This window comes from Oncorhynchus masou, chromosome 10, assembly GCF_036934945.1.
Source record: "Oncorhynchus masou masou isolate Uvic2021 chromosome 10, UVic_Omas_1.1, whole genome shotgun sequence".
Taxonomy (NCBI): Eukaryota; Metazoa; Chordata; class Actinopteri; order Salmoniformes; family Salmonidae; genus Oncorhynchus; species Oncorhynchus masou.
Window position 1 is genome coordinate 53,079,053 of NC_088221.1, and position 14,141 is coordinate 53,093,193.

Genomic DNA, 14,141 nt, shown 5'->3' on the forward strand with positions numbered 1-14,141 from the left:
GTATCCATCCATCCATCCATCCATCCAGCCATCAATCCATCCATCCATCCATCCATCCATCCATCCATGTATCCATCCATCCATCCATCCATCCATCCATGTATCCATCCATCCATTCCCCATCCATCCACCCAGCCACCCACCTATCCATTTCTCCATCCATCCATTCCTCCATTCCTCCATCCATCCATCCATCCCTGCATCCCTTCCTCCATCCATCCATCCACCATCCATCTATCCATCCATCCTTTCATTCATCAATCTCTGCACTTTCTATCATCTTTCTATCATATTGTCCGTGTTTCACTCTTCTTCTCTTCTTCCTCTTCCCCTTCCTCTCCACCCTCCAGCTATACTTTCCAGGAGGTTCAGGATAACACAGACACCATCTGGAAATTCCAGCGGTATGAACTGATCAAGGAGTACCACAGCCGACCCGCTGCCCCCCCTCCACTCATCCTCCTCTCCCACATCTTCCTCTTCATCAGACGCATAGTGCTGCAGAGACCCCCCAATAGTTACAGAGCCTTCAGTGAGTCCTGAAATATTTAAAATCCAAATGAAGCCTAGTCCTGGACTAAAAGTCACTTTCAAGACAAGGCTTCGTCTGTGTCCAGGAAACCCGCCTTCAAACTGTTAACCTGGTTAGCTCTTTCTTCTGTCCTAAATATATTATACAGTCTATTCTATTTCATATGGTCTCCTCTCTCCTCTCCTCCTCTCTCCTCTTCACTCTCCTCTCATCCTCTCATTATCACTCTCCTCCTCTCTCCTCTCCTCTCCACACACCTCCTCTCCTCTCCACTCTCTTCTCCCCCCACTCCTCTCCACTCTCCTATTCACTCACCTCACCTCCTCTCCACTATACTCATCTCCTCTCGTCTCTCCTCCTCTCCACTGTTCTTTCCACTCTCCTCTTCACTCTCCCCCTCTCCACTCTCCACTCTCCTTGTCTCCCCCTCTCCACTCTCCTCCTTTCCTCTCTCATCTCCTCCTCTCCTCCACTCTCATCTCCCCTCTACTCTCCTCTCCACTCTCCTCCTCTCCACTCTCTCCTCTCCACTCTCCTTCTCTCCTCCTCTCCTCTGTTCTTCCCACTCTCCTCTCTCATCACCACTCTCCTCCTCTCCTCATTCCTCTCCACTCTCCTACTCTCCACTCTCATCATCACTCTCCTCCTCTCTTCTCTCCTCTCCACACACCTCCTCTCCTCTCCACTCTCCTCCTATCCTCTCCACCATTCTCCTTTCCTCTCATATCCACTCTCCTCTTCTCACTCCTCTCCACTATCTTCTCCACTCTCCTCCTCTCCTCTCTTTTCTACTCCTCTCCACTCTCCTCATATCCTCTCCACTCTTCCTCTCCACTCTCCTCTTCGCGACTCTCCTCTCCACACACCTTCTCTCCTCTCCTCTTGACTCTCCTCTCTTCTCATCTCCACTCTTCTCCTGTCTTCTCCACTCTCCTCCTCTCCACACTCTTCCTCCCCTCTAACCTTCTCCACTCTCCTCCTCTCCACTCTCTTCCTTTCCTTTCTTCTCTCCTCTCCACTCTCCTCCTCTCTTTTCCAGAGGAGAGGCTGCCTGAGGTGGAGGAGGAAGAGTTATTATCGTGGGAATCCTTTATGAAGGATAACTACCTTCTCTCCTGCAGACAGCAGCAGAGCCAGAGCATGGAGCAACGTACCACAGACACCGCTGACAAGTAACTTATTACTCTGTTTTTATGAAGTGTCTTTTCTGCAATACATGACCAACCTGGGTACTACTCTGTTCCAACTGCAGCCCAACTGGTCTTGTCTGGCCTGTTGAATGCGCAAACAGCCTGACACGTAGGGTTGTAAATGAGGACTTCTCCAGTGATTCTGTGTCCCCCCCCCCCACCCCCCAGGGTTAGGATCTATGTGATTCAGTGTTGTCGTCCCCCACCCCCCAGGGTTGGGATCTGTGTGATTCAGTGTCCCCCCCAGGGTTAGGATCTGTGGGATTCAGTGTCCCCCCACCCCCCAGGGTTAGGATCTGTGTGATTCAGTGTCCCCCCAGGGTTAGGGTCTGTGTGATTCTGTGTCCCCCCCCCAGGGTTAGGATCTGTGGGATTCAGTGTCCCCCCCACCCCCAGGGTTAGGATCTATGTGATTTAGTTTCCCCCCAGCGTTAGGATCTGTGGGATTCAGTGTCTCCCTCCCATGGTTAGGGTCTGTGTGATTCAGTGGCCCCCCCAGGGTTAGGGTCTGTGTTATTCTGTTCAAATGTTCAACCTCTCTTTCGTATCGTCAGAGATCCCTAAAGATTGGAAAGCTGCCGCAGTCATCCCCCTCTTCAAAGGGGAGACACTCTAGACCCAAACTTGTACAGACCTATATCTATCCTACCCTGTCTTTCTAAGGTCTTTGAAAGCCAAGTTAATAAACAGATCACTGACCATTTCGAATCCCACCGTACCTTCTCCGCTGTGCAATCCGGTTTCCGAGCCGGTCACGGGTGCACATCAGCCACGCTCAAGGTAATAAACGATATAACCGCCATCGATAAAAGACAGTACTGTGCAGCCGTCATCATCGACCTGGCCAAGGCTTTCGACTCTGTTTATGAGTTTATGAGTTTATTTTATTTTTACAGGGACAGTGCACATTAATCAACGTTTCAGTAAAAGTGCCAGTTTTAGCCAGCCGGCAAATTTTCAACCGCAGTCACTGTGCTAACAAACCTCCAAACGAGCTTCAACGCCATTACAAGACTTCTTCCGTGGCCTCCAACTGCTCTTAAACGCTAGTAAAACCAAATGCATCCTTTTCAAACGTTCGCTGCCCACACCCTCACGCCGGACTGGCATCACTACTCTGGACGGTTCTGACTTAGAATATGTAGACAACTATAAATACCTAGATGTCTGGTTTTACTGTAAAATCTCCTTCCAGATTCATATTAAACATCTCCAATCCAAAATTCAATCTAGAATCGTCTTTCTATTTCGCAACAAAGCCTCCTTCACTCACGCCGCCAAACTTACCCTAGTAAAACTGACTATCCTACCGATCCTCAACTTCCGCGATGTCATCTACAAAATAGCTTCCAATACTCTACTCAGCAAACTGGATGCAGTCTATCACAATGCCATCCGTTTTGTTACCAAAGCCCCTTATACCACCCACCACTGCGACCTGTATGCTCTCGTTGGCTGGCCCTTGCTTTCATATTCGTCGCCAGACCCACTGGCTCCAGGTCATCTATAAGTCGATGCTTGGTAAAGCTCCGCCTTATCTCAGTTCACTGGTCACGATGGCAACACCCACCCGTAGCACGCGCTCCAGCAGGTGTATCTCACTGATCATCCCCAAAGCCAACACCTCAGTTGGCCGCCTTTCCTTCCAGTTCTCTGCTGCCAGTGACTGGAACGAATTGCAAAAAACGCTAATGTTAGAGACTTTTATTTCCCTCACCAACTTTAAACATCAGCTATCTAAGCAGCGAACCGATCGCTGCAGCTGTACATAGTCCATCGGTATACAGCCCACCCAATCTACCTACCTCATCCCCATACTGTTTTTTTTTATTTACTTTTCTGCTCTTTTGCACACCAGTATCTCTACCTGCACATGTTCATCTGATCATTTATCACTCCAGTGTTAATCTGCTAAATTGTAATTATTTGCTCCTATGACCTATTTATTGCCTCCCTCCTCATGCCTTTTGCACACACTGTATATAGACTTTCTTTTTTTCTACTGTGTCATTGACTTGTTTATTGTATTATTGGCTTGTTATTGTTTATTCCATGTGTAACTCTGTGTTGTTGTTTTTGTCACAATGCTTTGCTTTATCTTGGCCAGGTCACAGTTGTAAATGAGAACTTGTACTCAACTGGCATACCTGGTTAAATAAAGGTGAAATAAATCAATTTAAAAAATCTGTGTCCCCAGGGTTAGGATCTGTGTGATTTAGTGTCTTCGTCCTCAGGGTTAGGATCTGTGTGATTTAGTGTCTTCGTCCCCAGGGTTAGGTTCTGTGTGATTCAGTGTCTTCGTCCCCAGGGTTAGGATCTGTGTGATTCAGTATCTTCGTCCTCAGGGTTAGGATCTGTGTGATTCAGTGTCTTCGTCCCCAGGGTTAGGATCTGTGTGATACATTGTCACCCCTCATGGTTAGGATCTGTGTGATTCAGTGGCTTCGTCCCCAGGGTTAGGATCTGTGTGATTCATTGTCACCCTTCAGGGTTAGGATCTGTGTGATTCAGTGTCTTCGTCCTCAGGATTAGGATCTGTGTGATTCAGTGTCTTCGTCCTCAGGGTTAGGATCTGTGTGATTCAGTGTCTTTGTCCTCAGGGTTAGGATCTGTGTGATTCAGTTTCAGTGTCTTCGTCCCCAGGGTTAGGTTCTGTGTGATTCAGTGTCTTCGTCCCCAGGGTTAGGATCTGTGTGATTGAGTGTCTTCGTCCCCAGGGTTAGGATCTGTGTGATTCAGTGTCTTCGTCCCCAGGGTTAGGATCTGTGTGATTCAGTGTCTTCGTCCCCAGGGTTAGGATCTGTTTGATTCAGTATGTGTGTGTCCCCCTGGGTTAGGATCTGTGTGATTCAGTGTCTTCGTCCCCAGGGTTAGGATCTGTGCGATTCAGTGTCTTCGTCCCCAGGGTTAGGATCTGTTTGATTCAGTATGTGTGTGTCCCCCAGGGTTAGGATCTGTGTGATTCAGTGTCTTCGTCCCCAGGGTTAGGATCTGTGTGATTCAGTGTCTTCGTCCCCAGGGTTAGGATCTGTTTGATTCAGTATGTGTGTGTCCCCCTGGGTTAGGATCTGTGTGATTCAGTGTCTTCGTCCCCAGGGTTAGGATCTGTGCGATTCAGTGTCTTCGTCCCCAGGGTTAGGATCTGTGTGATTCAGTGTCTTCGTCCCCAGGGTTAGGATCTGTGTGATTCAGTGTCTTCGTCCCCAGGGTTAGGATCTGTGTGATTCAGTGTCTTCGTCCCCAGGGTTAGGATCTGTGCGATTCAGTGTCTTCGTCCCCAGGTTTAGGATCTGTGTGATTCAGTGTCTTCGTCCCCAGGGTTTGCACCATAACAGAGCTGCTACAGAGGGAGGAGGCCACAGGGTCGGTTGCTTTAGTGAAGAGATTGACCAGACTGGAGGAGCAGGTATTGACCCCCACATCACTTTACCCATCACTCTGACTTACTGTGTTTATAATGTTTTAAACACATTCGGGACTATTGTTATCACTTCTCCAGGTCTCCCAGTCAGCCAGAGCTCTCCAGTGGATCATGGACACCCTCAAAGCTCAGGGTCTACACTCTAAAGAGGAGGCTCCACAGCTGGGTGAGGTCCTTATTTCTGGAGTAGAACATCATTCCCCCTCTCACTGGACTGTTTCCGTAGATACAGTAAATACTGTAGATAGATAGCTGTATTTACATGTTGTCCTATGTGTAATCTATCTAGCCTCACCTGGTAAGCTGAAGAGGTCTGAAAGTGAACCCAATGAACCCCATAGACAGGAGAAGACAGAGAGAGAGAAGATGTTTTACCATGTCAACGCCCGGCGTCTGGACTACCCTGACAGTACCATCCCTCGCTTCCCTGTTCTTGAGGAGAAGGTGCCCTGGGAGGTTCCTGACTAATATTATAACTCCTAGAGGAGAAGGTGCCCTGGGAGGTGCCTGACTAATATTATAACTCCTAGAGGAGAAGGTGCCCTGGGAGGTGCCTGACTAATATTACCCCATACTTATTGTGTTACCTCACAGTAGAGTTACTAAGGCTGTGTTTTAAATCGCACCCTGTTCCTATAGTTCACTTCTTTTGACCAGAGCACATATGGCACTGTACAGGAATATGAGCTATTTCAGACACAGCTGAGTTACTGCAGTTGAACATCTCATTCTAATGATATTGTTATGTGGTTTATAATGGTTTCAGTAAATACATCTCCTCTGTTTCAGGTTGACTTCATCCTTTACAATCCTCCTGTTCTGAATGGAGACAGCCAGGATCAGACAGATGGGTGAGTTGTTTGGGCCAGGATCAGACAGATGGGGGAGTTGTTTGGGCCAGGATCAGACAGATGGGTGAGTTGTTTGGGCCAGGATCAGACAGATGGGGGAGTTGTTTGGGCCAGGATCAGACAGATGGGTGAGTTGTTTGGGCCAGGATCAGACAGATGGGTGAGTTGTTTGGGCCAGGATCAGACAGATGGGGGAGTTGTTTGGGCCAGGATCAGACAGATGGGGGAGTTGTTTGGGCCAGGATCAGACAGATGGGTGAGTTGTTTGGGCCAAGATCAGACAGATGGGGGAGTTGTTTGGGCCAGGATCAGAAAGATGGGTGAGTTGTTTGGGCCAGGATCAGAAAGATGGGTGAGTTGTTTGGGCCAGGATCAGAAAGATGGGTGAGTTGTTTGGGCCAGGATCAGACAGATGGGTGAGTTGTTTGGGCCAGGATCAGACAGATGGGTGAGTTGTTTGGGCCAGGAGCAGACAGATGGGTGAGTTGTTTGGGCCAGGAGCAGACAGATGGGTGAGTTGTTTGGGCCAGGAGCAGACAGATGGGTGAGTTGTTTGGGTCAGGAGCAGATAGATGGGTGAGTTGTTTAGGCCAGGATCAGACAGATGGGTGAGTTGTTTGGGCCAGGATCAGACAGATGGGTGAGTTGTTTGGGCCAGGATCAGACAGAAGGGGGAGTTGTTTGGGCCAGGATCAGACAGAAGGGGGAGTTGTTTGGGCCAGGATCAGACAGAAGGGGGAGTTGTTTGGGCCAGGATCAGACAGAAGGGGGAGTTGTTTGGGCCAGAATCAGACAGATGAGAAATCCACAATGTAATTCTTCCTCTGGGACCACATGACATTATTTGTGTCTGTTGTATCCCACTCTGCTTTCCGCCCTCAGATCAGAACCTGATTCTGTAAAGCGTTACAGGTATGAAGACATAACACGTAGAAACAGCTTATAACCATCTTTTAATCAATGTGTTTTGTTGCCTAATATCAGTCATCTCTAACGTGTGTAGAAACCCAGGAGGCAGGACAGGCATGAAAGGAAGAGGAGCACTGACCTGTCTGGGTCCAAACCTGATCCTGGACCCTGTCCTCACACGGTACGAGGCTCCACAGATAGATAACAGCTTATCATGGATTCCAAATGGCACCCTTTTCCCTATATGGTGCATTACATTTAACTAGAGCCCTATGGGCCCTGGTCAATAGTAGTGCACTACATTTAACTAGAGCCTTATGGGCCCTGGTCAATAGTAGTGCACTGCATAGGGAATAGGGTGCCATTTGGGAAAGAGTCGTAGTTTAGTTAGCTAGAGGATGAAACACTCTGAGGAGAATAAACCATGTTTAGTTGATGGATAGTGTGTTGTTTCAGTGTACTCTGTTGTTGTTGATCTACTGAGAGCTCTGCTTTAATAGTTTATAATATTATAATAACCTGTTGTTGTTGATTTACTGAGAGCTCTGCTTTAATAGCTCTGAGAGCTTTTTAATAGTTTATAATATTATAATAACCTGGTGTTGATCTACTGAGAGCTCTGCTTTAATAGTTTATAATATTATAATAACCTGGTGTTGATCTACTGAGAGCTCTGCTTTAATAGTTTATAATATTATAATAACCTTTTGTTGATGATCTACAGGTGGAGAGACAGTGAGAGATCTGCTCTGGAGTTCCTGGCGGTCTGGGACCAGGAGGATGGGCTCTGGACACTACCTGGGGTGAGTACAGAATGGACAGAATGTACAGTATGTGGACTCTTGTGTGCTTTGATAAATATTCTTTTACATAGTCGACAAATAATGAAATGATCATCTTTATGCTCTATTTGAGGAAGCTTGGAGATCGAGGTTCTATGACATGAACTTAAATCCGAGAGTATTGGATCCTACTGACAAACTCTTCTGTTTCCTTCAAGGGTCCTGTCCAATCAGACGAGCCCCTGCCAGACAGATTACTGAGGATTATGGGACAGAAGATCTATGACAAGATAAAAACTAAGGTGGTAGAGGTAACCAAGGTACACCTGATTGGCTCCTCAAGCTTAATAAAAGCCCTATAGCTACTGTCAGTGGTAGTTGTGGTACCATGAAACATGACCACAGATTCTACTGTATACTACAAGCACCAAACCGTTAATGTAATAAATATATTACTTTACAACGACAGTCTCTCATGTTACTGTTCTAGTTAGTAGCTGTGCTAGTCAAATCAAATTCAAACAAGTCCAAGTGTATTTGTCACGTGCACAGGATACAGCAGGTGGATACAGCACGGTGGAATGCACTAACACTGAGGGCTCTATTCAATCAATCTATTACAGCACTGACACTGAGGGCTCTATTTAATCAATCTATTACAGCACTAACACGGAGGGCTCTATTCAATCAATCTATTACAGCACTAACACTGAGGGCTCTATTCAATCAATCTATTAGAGCACTAACACTGAGGGCTCTATTCAATCAATCTATTACAGCACTGACACTGAGGGCTCTATTCAATCAATCTATTACAGCACTGACACTGAGGGCTCTATTCAATCAATCTATTACAGCACTAACACTGAGGGCTCTATTCAATCAATCTATTAGAGCACTAACACTGAGGGCTCTATTCAATCAATCTATTAGAGCACTAACACTGAGGGCTCTATTCAATCAATCTATTACAGCACTGACACTGAGGGCTCTATTCAATCAATCTATTACAGCACTAACACTGAGGGCTCTATTCAATCAATCTATTAGAGCACTAACACTGAGGGCTCTATTCAATCAATCTATTAGAGCACTAACACTGAGGGCTCTATTCAATCAATCTATTACAGCACTAACACTGAGGGCTCTATTCAATCAATCTATTACAGCACTGACACTGAGGGCTCTATTCAATCAATCTATTACAGCACTAACACTGAGGGCTCTATTCAATCAATCTATTACAGCACTGCCACTGAGGGCTCTACTTAATCAATCTATTACAGCACTGACACTGAGGGCTCTATTCAATCAATCCATTACAGCACTAAAATGAAAAGGTCTATTCAATCAATCTATTACAGCACTAACCGTGAATGCAGTCTCCGCTATTCAATCAATCTATTACAGCACTGACACTGAGGGCTCTATTCAATCAATCTATTAGAGCACTAACACTGAGGGCTCTATTCAATCAATCTATGCCTAGGCAGAAACACGGAGTCCTATTCAATGAACATCCATCTGACACTGAGGGCTCTATTCAATCAATCTATTAGAGCACTAACACTGAGGGCTCTATAACAATGCTAATCTATTACAGAACACACACACTGACCACTCTATTCAATCAATCTATTACAGCACTAACACTGAGGGCTCTATTCAATCAATCTATTACAGCACTGACACTGAGGGCTCTATTAAATCAATCCTATTGACAGCACTGACACGGACCACTTCTATTGCAATCAATCCTTACAGCACTGACACGGCTCCATTCAATCAATCTATTACAGCACTGACACGGAGGGCTCTATTCAATCAATCTATTACAGCACTGACACTGAGGGCTCTATTCAATCAATCTATTACAGCACTAACACTGGGGCTCTATTCAATCAATCTATTACAGCACTAACACTGACCACTCTATTCAATCTAATCTATCCTGACAGAACACAACACTGGCACCACTTCCCCTATAACATGCAATCCTATCCTGACAGAACACACACACGGCACCACTTCCCCTATAACATGCTATATCCTATCCTTACAGAACACACACACGGCACCACTTCCCCTATAACATGCTATATCCTATCCTTACAAACACACACACGGCACCACTTCCCCGTAAATGCTATATCCTATCCTTACAGAACACACACACGGCATAACTGCCCCTATAACATGTAATGATCTATAGAACACAGCACGGCATCCCCTGATTGCTATATCCTGGCCTTACAGAACAACAGCGGCAACACTTCCCCTATAACATGCTCATCCTATCCTGACAGAACACACACACGGCACCACTTCCCCTATAACATGCTATATCAGTTACAGAACACACACACGGCACCACTGTGTAACATGCTACATCCATCCTGACAGAACACACACACGGCACCACTTCCCCTATAACATGCTATATCCTATCCTTACAGAACACACACAGGCACCACTTCCCCTATAACATGCTATATCCTATCCTTACAGAACACAAACACGGCATCACTTCTCCTATAACATGCTATATCCTATCCTTACAGAACACACACACGGCACCACTTCCCCTATAACATGCTATATCCTATCCTGACAGAACACACACACGGCACCACTTCCCCTATAACATGCTATATCCTATCCTGACAGAACACACACACGGCACCACTTCCCCTATAACATGCTACATCCTATCCTGACAGAACACACACACGGCACCACTTCCCCTATAACATGCTATATCCTATCCTTACAGAACACACACACGGCACCACTTCCCCTATAACATGCTATATCCTATCCTTACAGAACACACACACGGCACCACTTCCCCTATAACATGCTACATCCTATCCTTACAGAACACACACACGGCACCACTTCCCCTATAACATGTTACATCCTATCCTTACAGAACACACACACGGCACCACTTCCCCTATAACATGCTACATCCTATCCTTACAGAACACACACACGGCACCACTTCCCCTATAACATGCTATATCCTATCCTTACAGAACACACACACGGCACCACTTCCCCTATAACATGCTACATCCTATCCTGACAGAACACACACACGGCACCACTTCCCCTATAACATGCTACATCCTATCCTGACAGAACACACACACGGCACCACTTCCCCTATAACATGCTATATCCTATCCTTACAGAACACACACACGGCACCACTTCCCCTATAACATGCTATATCCTATCTTACAGAACACACACATGGCACCACTTCCCCTATAACATGCTATATCCTATCCTTACAGAACACCATACTCCACAACACGTCCCCTATAACATGCTATATCCTATCCTTACAGTTGTTTTAAGTTAGTAGTCTGGGCTGTGGTGCTGGTCCAGTGGGTTAGAGTTAGTTGTCTGGGCTGTGGTGCTGGTCAGTGGGTTAGAGTTAGTGGTCTGTGCTGTTGAGCTGGTCCAGTGGTTTAGAGTTAGTAGTCTGGGCTGTGGTGCTGGTCCAGTGGGTTAGAGTTAGTAGTCTGGGCTGTGGTGCTGGTCCAGTGGTTTAGAGTTAGTAGTCTGGGCTGTGGTGCTGGTCCAGTGGTTTAGAGTTAGTAGTCTGGGCTGTGGTGCTGGTCCAGTGGTTTAGAGTTAGTAGTCTGGGCTGTGGTGCTGGTCCAGTGGGTTAGAGTTAGTTGTCTGGGCTGTGGTGCTGGTCCAGTGGGTGAGAGTTAGTTTTCTGGGCTGTGGTGCTGGTCCAGTGGGTTAGAGTTGGTGGTCTGTGCTGTTGAGCTGGTCCAGTGGTTTAGAGTTAGTAGTCTGGGCTGTGGTGCTGGTCCAGTGGGTTAGAGTTAGTTGTCTGGGCTGTGGTGCTGGTCCAGTGGGTGAGAGTTAGTAGTCTGGGCTGTGGTGCTGGTCCAGTGGGTTAGAGTTAGTAGTCTGGGCTGTAGTGCTGGTCCAGTGGGTAGAGTTATAGTCTGGGCTGTGGTGCTTGTCCAGTGGTTTAGAGTTAGTCGTCTGGGCTGTGGTGCTTCCAGTGGTTTAGAGTTAGTAGTCTGGGCTGTGTGGTGCTGTTCCAGTGGGTTAGAGTTAGTAGTCTGGGCTGTGTGGTGCTGGTCCAGTGGGTTAGAGTTAGTAGTCTGGGCTGTGGTGCTGGTCCAGTGGGTTAGAGTTAGTTGTCTGGGCTGTGGTGCTGGTCCAGTGGGTTAGAGTTAGTGGTCTGTGCTGTTGGTCCAGTGGGTGAGAGTTAGTTGTCTGGGCTGTGGTGCTGGTCCAGTGGGTTAGAGTTAGAGTTGTAGCTCCAGTGGTTTAGAGTTAGTAGTCTGGGCTGTGGTGCTGGTCCAGTGGGTTAGAGTTAGTAGTCTGGGCTGTGGTGCTGGTCCAGTGGGTTAGAGTTAGTAGTCTGGGCTGTGGTGCTGGTCCAGTGGGTTAGAGTTAGTAGTCTGGGCTGTGGTGCTGGTCCAGTGGGTTAGAGTTAGTTGTCTGGGCTGTGGTGCTGGTCCAGTGGGTTAGAGTTAGTAGTCTGGGCTGTGGTGCTGGTCCAGTGGGTTAGAGTTAGTAGTCTGGGCTGTGGTGCTGGTCCAGTGGGTTAGAGTTAGTAGTCTGGGCTGTGGTGCTGGTCCAGTGGGTTAGAGTTAGTAGTCTGGGCGTGTAAATGACTTAAATGTAAATGTAAATGTAGTCTGGGCTGTGGTGCTGGTCCAGTGGGTTAGAGTTAGTAGTCTGGGCTGTGTGCTGGTCCAGTGGGTTAGAGTTAGTTGTCCTGTGGTGCTTCCAGTGGTTTAGAGTTAGTAGTCTGGGCTGTGGTGCTGGTCCAGTGGTTTAGAGTTAGTAGTCTGGGCTGTGGTGCTGGTCCAGTGGGTGAGTTAGTAGTCTGGGCTGTGGTGCTGGTCCAGTGGGTTAGAGTTAGTAGTCTGGGCTGTGTGGTGCTGGTCCAGTGGGTTAGAGTTAGTAGTCTGGGCTGTGGTGCTGGTCCAGTGGGTTAGAGTTAGTAGTCTGGGCTGTAGTGCTGGTCCAGTGGTTTAGAGTTAGTAGTCTGGGCTGTGGTGCTGGTCCAGTGGGTGAGAGTTAGTAGTCTGGGCTGTGGTGCTGGTCCAGTGGGTTAGAGTTAGTAGTCTGGGCTGTAGTGCTGGTCCAGTGGGTGAGAGTTAGTAGTCTGGGCTGTGGTGCTGGTCCAGTGGGTTAGAGTTAGTAGTCTGGGCTGTGGTGCTGGTCCAGTGGGTTAGAGTTAGTAGTCTGGGCTGTGGTGCTTGTCCAGTGGTTTAGAGTTAGTAGTTTGGGCTGTGTGGTGCTGGTCCAGTGGGTTAGAGTTAGTAATCTGGGCTGTGGTGCTGGTCCAGTGGTTTAGAGTTAGTCGTCTGGGCTGTGGTGCTGGTCCAGTGGTTTAGAGTTAGTAGTCTGGGCTGTGTGGTGCTGTTCCAGTGGGTTACCAGTAGTCTGGGCTGTGTGGTGCTGGTCCAGTGGATTAGAGTTAGTAGTCTGGGCTGTGGTGCTGGTCCAGTGGGTTAGAGTTAGTAGTCTGGGCTGTGTGGTGCTGTTCCAGTGGGTTAGAGTTAGTAGTCTGGGCTGTGTGGTGCTGGTCCAGTGGTTTAGAGTTAGTAGTCTGGGCTGTGTGGTGCTGTTCCAGTGGGTTAGAGTTAGTAGTCTGTGCTGTGTGGTGCTGGTCCAGTGGGTTAGAGTTAGTAGTCTGGGCTGTGGTGCTGGTCCAGTGGGTTAGAGTTAGACCTTCTTTGTGGAGCCGGTCCAGTGGTTTAGTACTATAAAGTGTAGTATGAATATTTTACTATCTCCCCTCCAGGCTGAGAATACCGGGGCTGTGTGGACTGGTCCGGTGGACTAGCAGCAGGACCAGGATGTGTTCTTACCAGAGAGATGCTCTAGACGGGTGGCAGCTGCACCAGAGGACCTTCTAGCTGCACCAGAGGACCTTCTAGCTGCACCAGAGGACCTTCTAGCTGCACCAGAGGACCTTTTAGCTAGAAAGAGGACCCACAATGAACTGTTTAGGGTACTGTTGAGATGCACTGCACTGTTTAGAGTACTGTTGAGATACACTGTACTGGTTAGAGCACTGTTGAGATATACTGTACTGTTTAGAGTACTGTTGAGTTATAATAATGTATGAGACATGTAGGAGGACTATATATAAATCACATTTTATTGGTCACATACACGTGTTTAGCAGACGTTACTGCGGATGTAGCGAACTGTTTGTAAATATGCCTTCCTTCACTGTGAGATACTATATGTATATATTTGATAGGCATTAATAGTACATATACCGTAATGTAGTGTATACTGTATAATGGAAGTTCAGATTAAAAGAGGACAGAATGTTGTGGTAGATTAATTTCCTGTATTACCAAATGAGGAGAGTTACAAACCACACACCAGTCAGAGTTATACTTAAACCACACCTTTAATAATACTTATTAAGCTTTTGCAATAGCATTTGACTTTCAA

The 14,141-nt window shown here is 47.1% G+C and overlaps 1 protein-coding gene across 1 annotated transcript in view; it reads left to right on the plus strand.

Moving 5' to 3' along the window:
- Positions 1-13,518, plus strand: part of LOC135546902 (transient receptor potential cation channel subfamily M member 2-like) — a 31,315-nt gene extending 17,797 nt beyond the window's left edge. Inside the window, exons 8-18 of the mRNA XM_064975461.1 lie at positions 351-532; positions 1,572-1,704; positions 5,041-5,128; positions 5,222-5,309; positions 5,433-5,599; positions 5,933-5,994; positions 6,877-6,906; positions 6,998-7,084; positions 7,628-7,706; positions 7,904-8,005; positions 13,477-13,518. Coding sequence (XP_064831533.1) covers positions 351-532; positions 1,572-1,704; positions 5,041-5,128; positions 5,222-5,309; positions 5,433-5,599; positions 5,933-5,994; positions 6,877-6,906; positions 6,998-7,084; positions 7,628-7,706; positions 7,904-8,005; positions 13,477-13,518 — 1,060 coding nt within the window. The remainder of the gene's footprint in view (positions 1-350; positions 533-1,571; positions 1,705-5,040; positions 5,129-5,221; positions 5,310-5,432; positions 5,600-5,932; positions 5,995-6,876; positions 6,907-6,997; positions 7,085-7,627; positions 7,707-7,903; positions 8,006-13,476) is intronic.
- The last annotated feature ends 623 nt before the right edge of the window (positions 13,519-14,141 follow it).